Consider the following 17,176-nt stretch of genomic DNA (forward strand, 5'->3'; position numbering starts at 1 on the left):
TGAGATGATGGCTGCAAAGTAGGGATGATGCCTTCCCACCTGAGCCGTGCTTCCATGGCCTCCAGCTCCTGCTGCAGGAACTGGGCAGCCAACTGCTGCACACGTAGCAGGGCCTCCTCCTCCCCTCCTGCACACATCATTTTAAGGCTCATTACGTAGGAGGCTCACATGGACTAACTGGCCTCCTGACACTATGTTTGGCAGGCGCTGCCAACTTGGGTCTTTCATGTAAGATATCACAATCAGCCTGCCTAGGCCACGCAGACACGCTCATACGGCTCGGTTAAAGCGGGGCTTTATATGTTGGCTGGTAGCTTACGCTACTGCGTCATCGTGAAGGCGGGAGTAAAAGGAGAGAGGTGCCATAGTGGAGGGCTTCGGATCACCGCGCAATACAGGCTTTCACCTCATCGCACTTTAGATTTGACGACTGTCCTCTTAACAGCCCAGTTAAACAAGTTTCTTCCAAGGTCGTGAAATGGTCTTACAATAAGATAAAGACACGGACAAAGGACACTCTCCTGTCCTTTTTCTCCTTATAATGCTGTTTACTGCCTCGGTGCATAAAAGAATATGTAAAAAGGAAAAAGAAAAAAAAAGGCGTCCAATGTAACAAAGTGCAAGAGGGAATCCAAGCAATATAAGATTCTTCTTCCTCGTACTCATCTTGTTGTGAATTTGTACTTGAATGCCACAAGAGCAACTTTCACATAGCTATGCCAATTTCAACCACACAGGGATCTTTGACGTGCAACAGCTGTGGCCAGGATATGATCCCTTGGGCCAAGGGCAAGAACCAACTCATGAGCATAGATAATTGGGCATAGTTGGGCAAGTCAGTGACAGAAAAGGGCGCAAAAATCATAACTCACTCATGAGTTATCATCATCATGAGTGGCTTTTAAAACCAAGAAGCAAGATCAGAAGTGCAAGATGCCGGGCTAGTTGGTACTGCATAATGAAATGAAACAGCGCAACGAACGGGACGAAACACGAAGAAAGGGAGACAAAGACACAGGCGCTGACTAACAACTGAAATTTTTATTCCGAAGCAGGACACATATATAAGGTACAAAGAGAGGGGTGTGGCCAAATGCGATCCTGCACAATCACCGAAACAGTGTAGTCATGTCCAAGAGTAAAATACGATAAAAAGGTGAAAAGCCGAAAAGACTAAAAGCGATAAGAGGCCGGGACGGAAAGTAAAACCGGTAAAACAGATATATACATAGCCAAAAAGGCAAGTAAAAGCATTAAAATATAACGGTAAAAAAAACAAAAAAACACGGGACTAAAATAGTGGCACAAGGTGATTAACAAAAGTAGCGGAGAGGGGCATCCAAGAAAAAAGTTAAACATTTACCCTGCCTCTGAGAAAATCCAATTCTTTTTGCGTCAAGCACAGGGAGGGTGCACTCACACATTGCTCATTTGCGCTGTGGATTTCGAACGCTTCTGCGATTTCCCTGGATATCCTATCCCGTCCTCTAGCAAGAATTGTGCAGCGATTGAAATGTGGGTAAAAGGTTTTGTCCGGATCATCATCGTTATGTTTACACTTTTTGCAGTGCATGGCGAGGTGCCCGGAAATTGCAATGCTGTTAACGTTTTTCTCGTGCTCTTGAAGCCTAATGTTGAGACACCTGCCTGTCTGGCCAATGTATCTCTTCCCACAGGATACAGGCAGGGGAGCAGACGACGCCGGTTTTGCAGGGGACGAGTTGTTCCGAATGAGTCAGCCCACATCCACGGGCGATCAGAGGTTTGTTTACCTTCGCGCAAACGATGATTTTCTACGACTTGTGAACTTTTATCTGAATTCTTCCTATGTTACGTCAGATGAACATACATATATACAGAAACAAGGTGTTTGCATAGGCTCTTGCGTAGCACCTATTCTAAGCGAACTGTTTCTTGCTAGATACGATAGGATGTTGAATGACAGGATCGCTGATACGAGCGTAGTAAAAATTTTTCATTACGTGGATGACTATCTCGTCCTTTTGAATTGCAGCCACAAAGCATTTAACCCAATGGTATCCGAAATTCTTTCCATGTTTGGCCAATGTATTCCTCTGGCTTTGACGCATGAAACGCCGCATGAATGTTCAATCAGGTTTCTGGACTTGCAACTGCATTTTTCCAACGAGCATACCTGCTGGTCCTATCAGCCCAGGGGTAAGAAACCTCTTCTGCCTTTTATGTCTGCCCATACAAAACTCGTTAAGAGAGGGATAGTAAGACTTTGTTTTCAAAATGAGCTTCAGAAGTCCTGTGAAAATCATTTCCAGGATAGTTTTAGCAACCAGGTCGAGCGCCTGTCAGCCGCCGGATACCCCCTGAACGTTCTGGTGTCCGTGGTCGGTTCCGCGACCAAGAAACGAGGACGACAACACGCACAGGCGGCGTCCAACAGGGAGCACAGAAGAGTGGTCGTAATGCCCTACATTCATGAGGTCAGCCACCGCCTCAAAAAAGTCGCGAAACGAACAGGGGTTGACGTCGTCCTTTCAGCGCCTAATAAGCTTTCCGACCTTTGCGCGAAGGTAAACAAACGTCTGATCGCCCGTGGATGTGGGCTAAATCATTCGGAACAACTCGTCCCCTGCAAAACCGGCGTCGTCTACTCCCTGCCTGTATCCTGTGGGAAGAGATACATTGGCCAGACAGGCAGGTGTCTCAACATTAGGCTTCAAGAGCACAAGAAAAACGTAAACAGCATTGCAATTTCCTGGCACCTAGCCATGCACTGCAAAAAGTGTAAACATAATGATGATGATCCGGACAAAACCTGTTACCCACATTTCAATCGCTGCACAATTCTTGCTAGAGGACGGGATAGGATATCCAGGAAAATCGCAGAAGCGTTCGAAATCCACAGCGCAAATGAGCAATGTGTGAGTGCACCCTCCCTGTGCTTGTCACAAAAAGAATTGGATTTCCTCAGAGGCAGGGTAAATGTTTAACTTTTTTCTCGAATGCCCCTCTCCGCTACTTTTGTTAATCACCTTGTGCCACTATTTTAGTCCCGTGTTTTTTTGTTTTTTTTACCGTTATATTTTAATGCTTTTACTTGCCTTTTTGGCTATGTATATATCTGTTTTACCGGTTTTACTTTCCGTCTCGGCCTCCTACACCGTGGTTTTTATCGCTTTTAGTCTTTTCGGCTTTTCACCTTTTTATCGTATTTTACTCTTGGACATGACTACACTGTTTCGGTGATTGTGCAGGATCGCATTTGGCCACACCCCTCTCTTTGTACCTTATATATGTGTCCTGCTTCGGAATAAAAATTTCAGTTGTTAGTCAGCGCCTGTGTCTTTGTCTCCCTTTCTTCGTGTTTCGTCCCGTTCGTTGCGCTGTTTTATTTCATTTCAAGAAGCAAGCCCTGACACCCCAACTTCATCAGTCCACCACTGCGATGAAGGCTGGTACAGGCATTCTGCACACCTTGCAGATGCATCTAACACAAATCGTCACGTGTGATTGTGCTGGTGACACAACTGCAGCCCACAAAGATGCCTGCCACCAGAGTGCCCACAGACAAACCTGAACCTGGCAGCCAGATCGCATGTCCACTGAAAAGAGGGCTCTACTAATGTGCCAGATAAGACCATTCAAGCCAGTGTATTGTAGAGACTTAATTTGGTTTAACTCTTTCATTACCAGGGCTGTTTTCTATAGAAGAGAAGAAAGTTGGGCTGACATCCATGGCTGAAAAAAGTGCAAACTGGAGAAAAGGACTGGAAACAAGCACAGGAAAAGTCCTTATCGTTCTTTCTTGACTGAAAACAAGCACAAGAAGTTCTCATCGTTCTTTCTTTGTCCTTGTTTTCAGTTCGCACTTTTTTCAGCCATGTTTTTCAAGGTTTCTGACAAACTTTTTTTTCCAACAAATTTGATCAGACATAAAAATAGGTAAGATATATACCAATGACAGCAACAGAATGCACATTTAAACACTTCTTTTAACGCAAATACTCAGAGCGAAAAATGCAAAAAAAAAAAAAATTTCAGAAAGCACAAAATTAGTTGGATGGGATTCAAAATTTTCATTTTACAAGATAAAAACCCTTGAAGAAAATTAGCAAGATAAATTCTACACTAAACAAAATGTTTTAAATCTTCCTTGAAACTTGCCAGCAAAATCTTAAGATTATAATACAAATGTGTTTTTGAGGTAGTAATTTTTTCCTTATACTACCGCAACAGGCTAATTTGAGCCTTTAAATTGAAATAAATTTGCTCACCAATAAAATTAAAAGCACAATTTTTTACTTAAGTAAACTGTAATAGCGGTAACTTAAACCATTCTTCGTTTCAGCTGAGGTTGCTTTTGAGAACAACGGAAACAATTACAGAAACAAGAAGTATAGCCACCCTAACAGAACTGTTGATACGAAAATTAGAAACAAAGATGATGAAATCAAATAAGGTATGCAGAGCTTTTCGTCTACGAAATGCCTATTCACAAAGCATTCGATGGCTGTAGTGCCGTCAATGTGTTGCCGTTATGTATTGCGAGAGCTTCGACGATGAACAGACGTGAAAAAGAACATGCCACACCAGGTTCGCAAAACCGCTGCGTTTTGCGAGTGCTTCATTGTACAGTCCTCGCAGTCCCTGCGGTCTCAGATAATGGAGGGGTGAATAAAGTTCGAAAATGGAACAAGCTGCCAGCTGATGTTTTGAGTGTACATCGAGATGTATTTTTAGGGCTAATCAATGATTTGTGATTTTACTGTTCCTTCAAACTATCGTTGTTGACCGAATGCACTGTTGCTCCTCTTTTTTTTTCTTTTTGTTTATCTGCTCGTCACTTTAATGTTGTACCTACTCCCCTGCTATAATTCTTCAGCGCTGCAGGGTGTACTGAAAATAAATAAATAAAATCAAGCAATCAGTCACAATGCATCTGAAATTTCAGCTGCTCATACGCATTAGCTCTGTGAAGAAGACTGACTAATCGAGCATATCCAAAAAATGAGCAATCGAAATTTTCGTTCGATGACTGCAAAGCACACACGTGACATTTAGAACTACCGCAGAGAAGAACACTTTGAAGAAGTCGGCTAGGCCTGTATCGACCTTTAAGGTCGATGCCCGGCTTTTTGCAATGGCAAAACGATGTCTCCCCATTTGTTGCTGAGGTGACAAAAATGTCAGTCATGACATAGTATTTCCATTGAGTGAATCAGCTCCAAAGAAGAACAAGTAGATTATAGGCAAAAACCGAAGTGTACGCACAGACAGTTGTTGTTCCTCAGTTTTAATATTGCAATCAAAATCTGAGGATGCAATATCTAAGCCTCTGCTGCTAGTAGGACCCAGCAACTCTGCTCCAGGTGCCCAATACAGTTTTTTTTGTGAGCGACCGCTGTTTCCAAGGTTCATGCCATGTTGGAAGAGTTCGCGCCGTAACCTGAACTTCAAAGACATTTGCAAAAAAAAAGAAAAAGAAAACGCGAAAAAAATGCAAAACATGCCAAAAACAAAAATGTATCTGAAATACAAACTAAAGGGCGCAGCAAGTCTGTTATGGCGTCAAGGGCGGGAATTTTAAACTTAAGCTTTTTGATCACCACTGATTGAATCGGGTGGCATGGTAACGAAACAGTTAAGGACTCTGGCTATGACCCATCTGGTCGGGATAAAACATGAGGAAAGATGGCAAAGACGTCATTTCATTAATTTGTTTGGGCAGTGCAATTTACAGTCGTGCCTCGTTAATATGGACACATTGGTTTCCGACCAAAACTGTCCTAAAGCGAGTCCTCCATAATAATAAATCATGAATAAAAACGAAAAGGATTTTATTGAGAAAAAAGAATTGTAATTATTGACTGCTTTTGTAGATAACCATGTGCAGTGGACTCAAACATAGGCAATTTTGAGTGCATTATCCTTGTCATTGTTGTCTTCAAAAAATTGTAGTGCAGTCTGAAGCGACTCACGTATCATGACACACATGATGGTGGGCTTTGTGTTGGTCAAACTTTCGAGCATGAACTCCTCACTGGCTGATGAATCAGTGTCCGATTCTCTACTCACCGCCACTTCCAAAATGGCCTCGTCACTGAGCAAAGTAGCCACTAAGTAGCTGCTTGAGATTCTTCTGAGGTGAGGAAACAGCCGAGCTGTCGACACTAATCCCTCACGGCTTGGATTGACTGAGATGGCTTTTGCCGCTTATATTCACACATTGCTTGTTTCGCACCTACGTTCAGCTCTGTTCTGTTGCATTTAACTTCCGCCATGCCAAAATCCAGATTCAAGTTGAGGGTTGCAAGCTCCTGATGCTTTGCACTTTTTTTCCTAGTTAACCTTTCTGCCTTTCCGTTCTTCTGATTCTCTTTTTTGTCTTGTGCTGTTTCCATAAGGAAGACAGGGAGTCAAGTTGGCAAGCTGCTATGCAGAGGGCTATCGAACATCCCATCTTCTTGGCGTCGTTTCTATGTGTTCCTATTAAACAAACCTTGCAAGCTGAAATACAGTTTAGAACGACGGCTAGCCGACTACAAAGAGCTCAGAGCTTATCAAGGCTGCATCGTTGACTCAAAGCGAAGCCGACATGCGGACCACCTGGGGTGCAAAATGTGGCAGTTCGGCAAAGCAACAGGGACAAAAACCAGGAGCATGAGAGGGAAGCGCGTGCAGGACGGGAGGCCCATTCTCGGTTGCATGCTCGTACGTCACCTTTCTTTTGTCGCTCTACTTTGTAAGTGTGCCTTAACTCTCACCGAAAAGTGAACGGCTTCATGGAACACATACTGTGCTTTGGGAAAGAAAACTTCAGTTCCTGCCGCCACTGTAGGCACTTGTCTTTCTTCCTGTCATTTCTTTCTTATGCTTTTAACGGCCTCTCTGTTCACATTCAGCAGAATTTATTGCAACCACATGTTACTGTTTTCCCGACTGCAGCGGCACTGCCGCTGCACCCAGACATCTCCTGGTCCCCCCCTTTCGGAGTCTATCTTACGCTGACCCTCGGTTTGCTGTGTACGTTCCTCTCCACCTTGCGCTCCCCTCTCCCTAAAACGGCGACACGCCCGCTTTGGTTCTTTCAAAACCCACAGGACTCGTTCAAGCATCCGGCCGTTGTCGGCTGTCGTGTAGGTTCGTGGGTGGCGCATTCTTCTTTAACTTGCGTTCGGACTTCTCTGCTTTTTTTCAAGCACTGTCCATATTAACGAGACAAAAATACATGGGCCCAAGTGGGCCGTGTGCATTCTTCCCCTGTCCATTGTCCAGACAGCGAGTTTCCATATTAACGAGGCATAAATACATTGAAAAAGTTTCGTCCCCAAAAAAACTGTCCATAATTCGGGTCCTCCATATTAACGGGGGTCGTATTAACGGGCACAACTGTATTCTTCCTCATGACTCAAGAGAGACGCATTGTGGGGGGCTTTGAAAATTTTCCCGTTCTCTGGTTCTTCAAATTGTGTAGTACATGGATGCCTTCCCATCTGCCTCCATTGAAAAGCTGCCGCTAGGATTCGATTGCACATCTTTTGGTTCAGTCGTCCAGCAGCGCAGTCACCATGATGGGGTAAGTGCTCATAAAAATAGCACTCCTCAAAGATCCGTATGTCACAGAGTTGGACATACGCCTGTCATGTGTGCACAGCAGCTCTTGTAACTACAGGGTCTTGAATATTTGAGGCCCGGGTTTTAAAAACGTTCTATGCGATATCTACTGCACTATTCGAGCCGAAATAATGTTCACAAAATAGCAAAATATGGTCTACGTTATTTGATAAGTGATTTAACACCGGGACTTGCACCTAGATTTTCCGGAATCGACGAAAAACTGCTCTCTGCGGCGTGCACAATTTTCGCAGAAGAGAGCTGCAAAGCTGCTTTGACATGGTGCGCTATCTGTCGAGCAGCGAGGCAAGCGCGCGAAAATTGTGCACGCCGCAGAGAGCAGTTTTCCGTCAATTCAGGAAAATTTATGCAAGTACCGATGTTGGATCACTTATCAAATAACGCAGACCATATTTTGCTACTTTGTGAACGTTATTTCAGCTCGAATATTGCAGTAGATTTCGCATAGGATTTTTTTTAAAACCCGGGCCTCAAATATTCAAGACCCTGTACTTATCTTCAGTTTTATGAGCTGTGCACCAATGGCATCAGACATCTTGGATGATCATTTCCCACAGTTCTTCTGGTGCAGTGGTTGCTTGTGGGGGAAACCACCCACCGTCAAGGATGCCCATTTTCAAACACTTGATCCTCCCGAGACTGTGCACACAATAATGCATTAATGAGATGCAAAAAATAGTCACTTTTTGTCACCCAGAAAGCAGGCAAATTTACCCCAATGCAAGTGGTTCATGCCAGTTTCTTCAGTTGATAAATCCAAGTTGGGATAATGTAACTTTTTTCTGGTCCCATGAAGTTTGAAGTGACCAAACTTTACTTGACGTGGCATTCCCAGACTATGAAAAAGCGTCAGAGGAAACCTCACAAGTCGTGCAGACATTGCAAAATGAGGGTGTATCAGAGCAATATGTGAAATTATTATTATGCACAGCAGCGACCATATACTTCTACAAAGGAAAAAAAAAATTCTAGTAAGGAAGGTCAAGCAGATACAACCTCTCTTAGAGGAAGAGGGCTGGAATGGAAACAGGCAGAGATGAGGGTTACTCAGTAACCTGAGGTTCGCTGGTAACATTGCTTTGCAAAATGATTCGAGGTACAAATTGCAAAGAATGATTAATGATCCAGAAAGACAATGCAGAATGGCAGGCCAAAAAATCAATACGCACAAGACTGAATTAGGGCTCAAAAGCCCGAGAATAGGCAGCAAGACACTGGAAGTTGTAGAGAAATACATATACTTTAGGACAAGTAGTAGACCCAGAGCACGAAAGGAAAGTGTTAACTAGAGGATGCAGCGCATTTGAAAAGTACTTCCAAATCCTAAAGGGTGGGTTACCCCTGAAGAGCAAAGAAAGCATATCAATTTGACTGAACATAAAGCGCACGGGAAGACGCACACAAGAGAAGAAGACACAGGACACGCGTGTCCTGTGTCTTCTTCTCTTGTGTGCGTCTTCCCGTGCGCTTTATGTTCAGTCAAATTACAATGCACCATCTAGCCCAACTTCAAGTTTTGTTAAAGCATATCAAGCTTTTTTTTTTAAGAGCTGAATCAACCTCAGCAAAAACCAAGCAGAACGCGTTTTTTTATCTACAGCAAATCGGGCAAACCCCAGAGATAAAGGCAAAGAGAAGCCGTGCTGACGCATTCATCCTTGAGCTTCGCGATCAGGCTGGCTTCCACTATTTGACATATAAGCTGATTATGGCATCTTTTCAGAATGGTCACCTGCATTCTAGTGGAGGTCAAGAAGAAGAAATGGGCATGGGCAAGATATGTAGTGTGAAGAGAGGATAACCGATGGTGACTTAAGGTAACAAACTAGATTCCAAGGGAAGGAAGGCGTAGCAGGCGGCGGCAGAAAGTTAGGTGGGCAGATGAGGTTAAGAAGTTCGCAGGGGTCAAGTGGATGCAGCTAGCACAGAACCGGGCTAATTGGAGGAATATGGGAGAGGCCTTGGCCCGTAGTGGGTATAGTCAGGCTAATGATGATGATCTGTTTGAACATTTTCCCACATTTGAGAACTGGCAGGTTTCTGGAAGATGAATTGGATGAAGTGAATTGGATGTGTAGGTCCAATTCATCTTTAAATATTTTTTGTATTTTTTTTATTCAAATACCCTAAAGGCCCTTTTACATAGGAGGGGTTACATAGTTGAATACAAGACAATATGTTCTACACTTTCAATACAGTACCAACTCAAGCACATATAAATGGACAAAATAACAGAGACTGTGGTTAATAGTATTAACAGAAATGTTAAATTGACCTGGTGCTGAATGCGGCCTATTCACTAAGAATTTGTTTTCCAGAACTTCTTCAGCTTCTGTATGAAAGCATCATGATTTAATGTGGAAACAATATCTTGAGGCAATTTGTTGGTGGATGGCAAGAAATAATGGGGAGTGACTAAGGAGATGCGTTGAAAACGTGAGTTCAATTTTGAAGTTATGATCTAAGCACGGAAATATCCGGTGGGCGGGTCTGATATAACATGTAGCGAATGATGAGTGACTATGATAGAGCCTGTGAAAAAAAGATAATAGTGATACCAGTTTTCGCTTTTCAAGTGATAAGTTTAGCGATGCTTTGATGGCGGTTATGCTGCAATGGCGAGAGTAGTTTTTTGTTATAAATCTGGCTACTTTATTCTGAACCGACTCCAATTTGTTGATTAGGTACATTTGACGCGAATTCCAAATTAAAGAGGCGTGTTCTATTTTCGAGCAAACGAGAGCCGTGTATGCCAAAAGTTTGGTAGCAGGATTAGCTTGGTGCAAGTGAGCCTGATGAAGCTAAGTGCTTTGGATGATTTGCTTACAATTGCATCAATGTGGTTGTTCTATATTATATCAGAGGAAAGATGAACCCCTAGGTATTTCAGTGTATTAACATTCTCGATAGGAGTACTATTCATGCAGTAAAAATGGTTATGAGGCCTAGGATTAGTGGTAAGTATCAGTGTCTTTGTTTTAGAGACGTTAATCTGCATTTGCCACTATTCACACCAAACGGCAATTCTATCGAGGTCAGTCTGTAAGGAGTTAGTATTAGCAAGGCTGTAGACAACACAATCGTCAGCAAATAATCTTGTAGTAGAAGCAATGGTGTCCCTTATGTCCTTAATGTAGATCAAGAATAGAATCGGTCCGAGTACTGAGCCTTGTGGAACGCCAGATTTTACCAAGGTTGAGGAAGAACAGCACCCATTTATATGAACATACTGATAATGGTTGGTAAGAAAGTTAGCAATCCAGGTAATAACCTTGTTGTTTATGCCAATACTATTTAGTTTTAGTAATAAATGATTATGGGGCACCTTATCAAATGCTTTCGCGAAGCCAATAAATATAGCGTCAGTTCTTAATTCAGCATGGACGGCATGATAGAGGTCAGTTAATAATTCAAACAACTCAGTCTCACAGGAACGGTCATGTAGGAATCTATGCTGACTGGGGGAAAAAAAGTTGTGTCCTGTTAAATACTTCATAATAGCAGATAAAATGCTCTAGCAGTTTGCAAAGTATACTGGTTAATGAGATGGGTCTGTAATTTGTTACCCCTGATGAGTCACCGGATTTAAATACAGGGGTAACACGGGCAAGTTTCCATGACTCAGGGATGTATCCAGTGTCAAGAGATTGCTGGTATAAGGCGGCAAGAATATGTGAGATAACTGGTTTTGTTAACTTAAGCAATTTTGGGCATATACCGTCAGGACCAGGGGAAGAGTTTATTTGGAGCCGGTCAATAGCTTTTTCTATTCCTTCATGAGTGATGATGAGATCATTCATGATGGCACTAAGTGAAGTTAAATTAAGATCAGGAGGGATTGAAATTTCGTTAGTGAAAATGGAGCTAAATAAAGAATTCAACTCTGAAGCTACCTCTGATGGCGGAAGAAGCTCACCGTCCTTGATAATTGATATGGCGTTTGTTGCGGAGGCCTTCGGATTAACTACTTTCCAAACCTTCTTGCTGCTATTTTTTAGTAGTTCTGACATATCATGATTAGAAAATTTGTCTTTAGCGGCTTCAATTTCTCTCTTACATATTTCTGCCTGATCCCTGTGAAGCTTCCAGTCACCATCCAAAGCACTCAGTTTCGCTTTAGAGTGCAATCGCTTTACATGTGTAGTGAACCATGAGTTGTATTTTAGAAATACATTATTAATTCAATTAACTTATTCTGAACTATTCTCCAATTTTCTGTGCTATCACGACGGGAAATTGCGCTCAAGAATTCTCCAGAAAATGATAAAAGTTCTCCGATGATGCAGTCAACATTTGCTCGCGTGTAATCGTATATGACCTTGTTTTGTAGTTTAGGCTTTTTCATTTCTAAGGCGTACTCACAGTGCAAAACATTGTGGTCGCTAATGCACATTTACATGCACATGTTCTGGTTCTGTCGTAAGCACTAGATCTAAGATGGCGTTTCAACGTATTGGACAAGATACGGTTTGGGTCAGTTTGAACAAAGAAAGCAGATCAACAAATTCCAAACATTCGCGCTGCCTTGTACCGCAAGTGGGTTTACCCGTCTGCCAGTCTATTCCCGGGTAATTGAAATCCCCAGCCAAAATTATTTGTGTGGTTGGGTGCTTGTTTTGTAGGAAGCTAAGTGACTCGTTCACTTAGCTAAGTTGTCATATAGGTCCAATAAAAATATACCTATTCATCATGTGAGACCAATATGCAACTGTTATGGTCATGAGTCTGTAAGTCTTGTAATCGTGAGAAAAATTATTTCCCAATGTTTATTCAGGTTGCTTTTTCTGTTAATCGTGGGCTAGACTTATCGATTTGCTGATATAAGAAATTATTGTCGTTTGTCAATGCTTTGCTCTGGTATATGCCACGTTTTTGTGCTTATATTTTTTACCCCTGTCGTGGGCATTTTCCTGCGGGTATGTAGTTGGCAGATTACCAAAATAAAGTTGCAGTTGCTGCCACAATCGAATAATTTAATTGGGCTGCACCCATGTGGTTAGAATGCATCGGGCAACACCTTGCTCACAGCAGAGCTCCTCAATACTACCAGTTGCGAAACCTTGATTGGTCAAAATTCAGGTATTTACAAATGGTGGGCACCCGTGGCCATAATAGAAAACTGCGTCTAAACTCTAAACTTTCTCATTGTTGATAAATGCGCAACCATTATGGAAAATAAAATTAGTTGAAGGCTTGCAGCGGCAAAAATTATTAAGATAACAGCCATATACAGTCGAACCAGGATATATCGAACTCGAAGGGGATCGCGAAATAGTTCGATATACAGAAATCAGCTTGTGACGGCACTTACAATGCGAAAAAATGATATCGTATTTGTCGCGTAATCAACCCACTCGCATAATGAACCCACCCTCCACTTTTTCACCAAGAATTTGAAAAAAAAAAAAAAAATCGTTAAGGCCAACTCGCTTACATGCAAGCGATTGAGCGATCTCAGCGACAAGCGGCAGCGACAGAGCGAAAAATGTCTATCTTGTTGAAACTGTGCAAGCACACCGCGGCAGCTCAAAACAAGGTTTCTGTGTCGCCGCGGCAGAAATCGCCAGCGTTTTCGCTTGTATGTCGATGGCGCGGGTCACTCCGTTTCGGTCGTCTCATCCACAGCTCATTTCTTGGCAGCGTGCCAAGATGCTGCGCAGCGATAACGTGGGGGGCGCGTTTATCTTTTATAGCTCCTGTGGTGGTGGGGAGCGAGCTTGGCAGAGTGCCCGTGATGGCTTGATGGTTTGATAGCACAAGCCTGGTTCGATTTATCACGCCGCGCTTGGGGCGGGCGTCATGATCGCAGCAGCTGACCGCGTGCTTTCGTCGATTTAACATGCAAGCACAAACGACTCCCGCAAAAAAAAAAAAAAAAAAAAAAAAGAAGAAGAAGAAGAAAAAAAAAACTGCCGCTTCTTAACGTTCGGACAGCACAATGATCAAAAATAATAAGTCGCAAAAAAAAAGAAAAAAAGAAAACCAGAGAGCTGCCGCTTTTTAACGTCCACAGGCACCATAGCCACGTCAGCCGCCGCGCGCAGAGGGTTTGCAACACACGCTGGAGAAAGCGTTCGACGCCTTTCCGAAAACGGGCTGAGCTGGCTTGGCGCATGCGTAGCGCGTGCTGAAGGGGAGAGATACCTCGGCAAAAGGATGGGCACACCCACGCACATGGCTGGCAAACGTCATGTGTTGGCGCGCGGGAAACGATTACTGCAGATGCGCGCGCCTTTGGGGAATGGGCGCGGCGCTGCCCAGACCAGCCGTCGCCGAACTGTTCCTTCTCATTCCTTCCGCGCATGGCTTGAAAACGTCACGCGGCAAACGACCAAGGGTGATGCGATCGTCTTTGGGGAAGGCACACTTTCCAGTGCTTGGTGCGGAGTTCGATATATCCAACGACCGGTGAAATTAAGTTCGATATATGACGCGGCTTTCCGATACTTTAACATGGGATTTTCAAGGGGATATTCCGTGGGCGTGATAAAGGACAAACGAGGCAAGGACCTCACTGAAGCCTCAGAGATAAAGAAGAGGTGGCAGGAATACACAGTAGAACTGTACAAGAAGGACCCGAATGTGCAAACCCAACATAAGACGGTTGTGATTACTGATCTCGAGCCGGGCATCCTGAAGAGTGAAGTTGAATGGGCCTTAGCCAGTCTTGCTAAGAAGAAAGCCAGCGGAAGTGATGGCATTCCAGCTGAGTTGCTTCAAAATCTCAACCATGACGCTGTTAGCATTCTGCATACATTATGTCAGAAGATTTGGACAACCCTGCAGTGGCCACAGGATTGGAGGAGGTCAGTTTACATCCCCATTCCAAAGAAAGGCAGTGCCAAAGATTGTTCCAACTACCGCACGATCGCACTTATTTCGCATGCTAGCAAGGTGATGTTGAAAATCCTCCAAGGTAGGCTGCAGCAGTATGTGGATCGGGAGCTTCCGGACGTGCAAGCTGGATTTCGCAAAGGCAGAGGAACTAGAGACCAAATTGCCAACCTCCGCTGGATCATGGAAAAAGCAAGAGAGTTCCAGAAACCTATCTACTTCTGCTTTATTGATTATGTGAAAGCGTTTGACTGCGTAGATCACAGCAGATTGTGGCAAGCTCTCTAAGAGATGGGAGTTCCAATTCACCTCATCTGTCTCCTCAGGAACCTGTATGAAGGACAAGAGGCCACAGTCAGAACTGGGCATGGTCTTACCGATTGGTTTCCGATTGAGAAAGGAGTGAGGCAAGGCTGCATACTGTCGCCCTGCCTATTTAACCTATATGCAGAGTGCATCATGAGGAAGGCCGGTCTGGACGCGCCTTCATATGGAGTGAAGATTGCTGGAAAACGTATCAACAACCTTAGATATGCGGATGATACCACTTTAATGGCAGAAAGTGAAGTGGAACTCAAGAGACTTCTGATGCGCGTACAAGAAGAGAGTGAGAAGTTTGGGCTTAAATTGAACATTAAAAAGACAAAGATCATGGCGTCTTGCCCTATCAAGTCCTGGAGCACCAATGGACAAGAAGTGGAAGCTGTGACAGATTTTCTCTTCTTGGGCTCCAAGATTACCTCGGAAGGAGACTGCTGCCATGAAATTAGGAGACGCCTGCTTCTGGGAAAGAGAGCAATTGTCGACCATAAACCCTGACTGCTCATTGGAGGGTCAAATTCTAAAGTTAAAACTCAGCTACTTTGGTCATCTGATGAGAAGAGAGGAGCCGCTGGAGAAAGATTTGATGTTGGGAAAGGTTGACGGTCGCCGGAGAAGGGGTAGGCAGCGAACACGATGGTTAGATGGCATCTTCGAGGCACTGCAGATGAAGTTATGTGATGTTAGGAAGATAGTGAGAGACCGGAAAGCGTGGCGTGAAATGGTCCATAGGGTCACGAAGAGTCGGACACTACTGAACGACTGAACTGAACTGATTCCGTGAGTTCGATATAACCAAAATTCGATATATCCAGGTTCGATATAACCGGGTTCGTAGTTAATCAAGATGAAAAAGTGGAGAGAAAAATTTGATTTCCAAAAGGCAATGGTGGCAATAGCAAAAAGCTTGTATTGAGTGCTTCCAGATGGCATGACAATTCAAAGACACCAGAAAAATGTGCACAAAATTCGGTCACTTTTTGAAGTGGAGTTTCGCAACTGGTATTATTCAAAAGCTCTGGCTCACAGGGCATGCTCGGGTGAACCCACCTTGTGTGCTGCCTCCTTCTTGGCTGCTGCCAGTCGAGGGGGGCAACAGGATGTGGAAGCACGGAGAGTAGTCGGCCGATGCACGCAAGGCCTCAATCCGACCAGCATCTCCTTCCTGCACATTCCAGTTTTTTTTTTTCTTTCTTCCTGCTGAATTCATTCTTCCATTTCTATGCAAAAATTTCAACATTTCCAAATTAATGGTGCTGTGTTTACATAAGTAGACATATTTCAATGAAAAATGTTCTGCAAAAAAGACATGGGCAAAAAATGCGATAGTAGAGTGCCGGAAGTTCCTTTGGCAACAGCACAACTTACACAATCATCTTTCAAATCCATTCCATTCGCATTCCATTCAAGGGACCATGAAAGGCCTAAAGTGATGTTTAGCGCAGCGGATGAGATATCAATAAAACTTTTTGTTGGGTGAGTTGGTTCATACTGTTCGCTCGATATGCTTGTAGCGCGAAACACAAAGGACAAGTATTTGGATGAGAGATAGGTATTCCTTCACTTCACCAGAACAATTGTTCAGCTAGCTTCATTAAAACAAGAGATTAAAAATGGCACTCCTCCTCGCCACCAAGAAAAAAAAAAAAAGAATATCGACACTACAGCCTGAACATATTCTCAGATTATTGTGCTATAGGAAACAAACTAGCAATTGCATTCATTTATATTCAATTAGGTTCATAATCTTTCTTTAAGAGAAAAAGTGGAAAAGCTGGTCCTCTTCTTAAAGCACGGAATATGTTCAGGCTTCAGTGTTAAGACCTGTCTGCCACACTATGAAAGCCATAGAATATATAATCGATCGTTGCAAAATACCGCTGGATGCAATCCACATATGAAAAGTGGCGCCGTGGAGTGTACATACAGAAAAGGGGCACTATGTGGCACCGATACATAGCAATACTTCCTTAGGTCAAACAGACAAAGCTATTAACAAGCACATCAATCAGTTGGCAATATGCATATTCAAATATGTTGATGACTTTTTTATATTAGTAGAGAAAGAAAAATTCAGTAGAGGTACAGTTAACATCTTCACGAATGTGCCACTGATCTGTCTTTCACGGTTAAAGTCCCGCCCGATGATGCTCTCAAATACTTATGTTTTAAGCTGTATTTTAAAACTGACCATGTTTATTGGTTGTATTCCCCGATGTCTCAAAAACCCATGACAAAATACAGTAGACGCCCTTTAAGACCAACTCCAAGGGACCATGAAAATTGTTCATCTTATCAGAAGTTCGTCTAATCAGGAGTACTTCCAAAAATGATGTTCGAGCATGCAGAGTGTGTCCAAATACCTCGTATATGAGAACAAATGACTAAAATGGCCTTTCAGGAAAATAAA

At 43.3% G+C, this 17,176-nt stretch overlaps 1 protein-coding gene across 6 annotated transcripts in view; it reads right to left on the minus strand.

The window, feature by feature from the left end:
- The window catches only part of PRAS40 (Proline-rich Akt substrate 40 kDa), a 275,365-nt gene that overhangs the window by 95,439 nt on the left and 162,750 nt on the right, over window positions 1-17,176 (minus strand). For all 6 annotated transcript variants that reach the window (XM_084586178.1, XM_084586179.1, XM_084586175.1 and 3 more), the window contains 2 exons: window positions 15,817-15,931; window positions 40-127 (listed from right to left, as the gene is read on the minus strand). In XM_084586178.1, the coding sequence (XP_084442304.1) occupies window positions 40-127; window positions 15,817-15,931 (203 nt within the window). The remainder of the gene's footprint in view (window positions 1-39; window positions 128-15,816; window positions 15,932-17,176) is intronic.

Source organism: Amblyomma maculatum, unplaced genomic scaffold (genome assembly GCF_055883805.1).
Source record: "Amblyomma maculatum isolate TAMU_Amacu unplaced genomic scaffold, ASM5588380v1 scaffold_15, whole genome shotgun sequence".
NCBI classification, from domain to species: Eukaryota; Metazoa; Arthropoda; class Arachnida; order Ixodida; family Ixodidae; genus Amblyomma; species Amblyomma maculatum.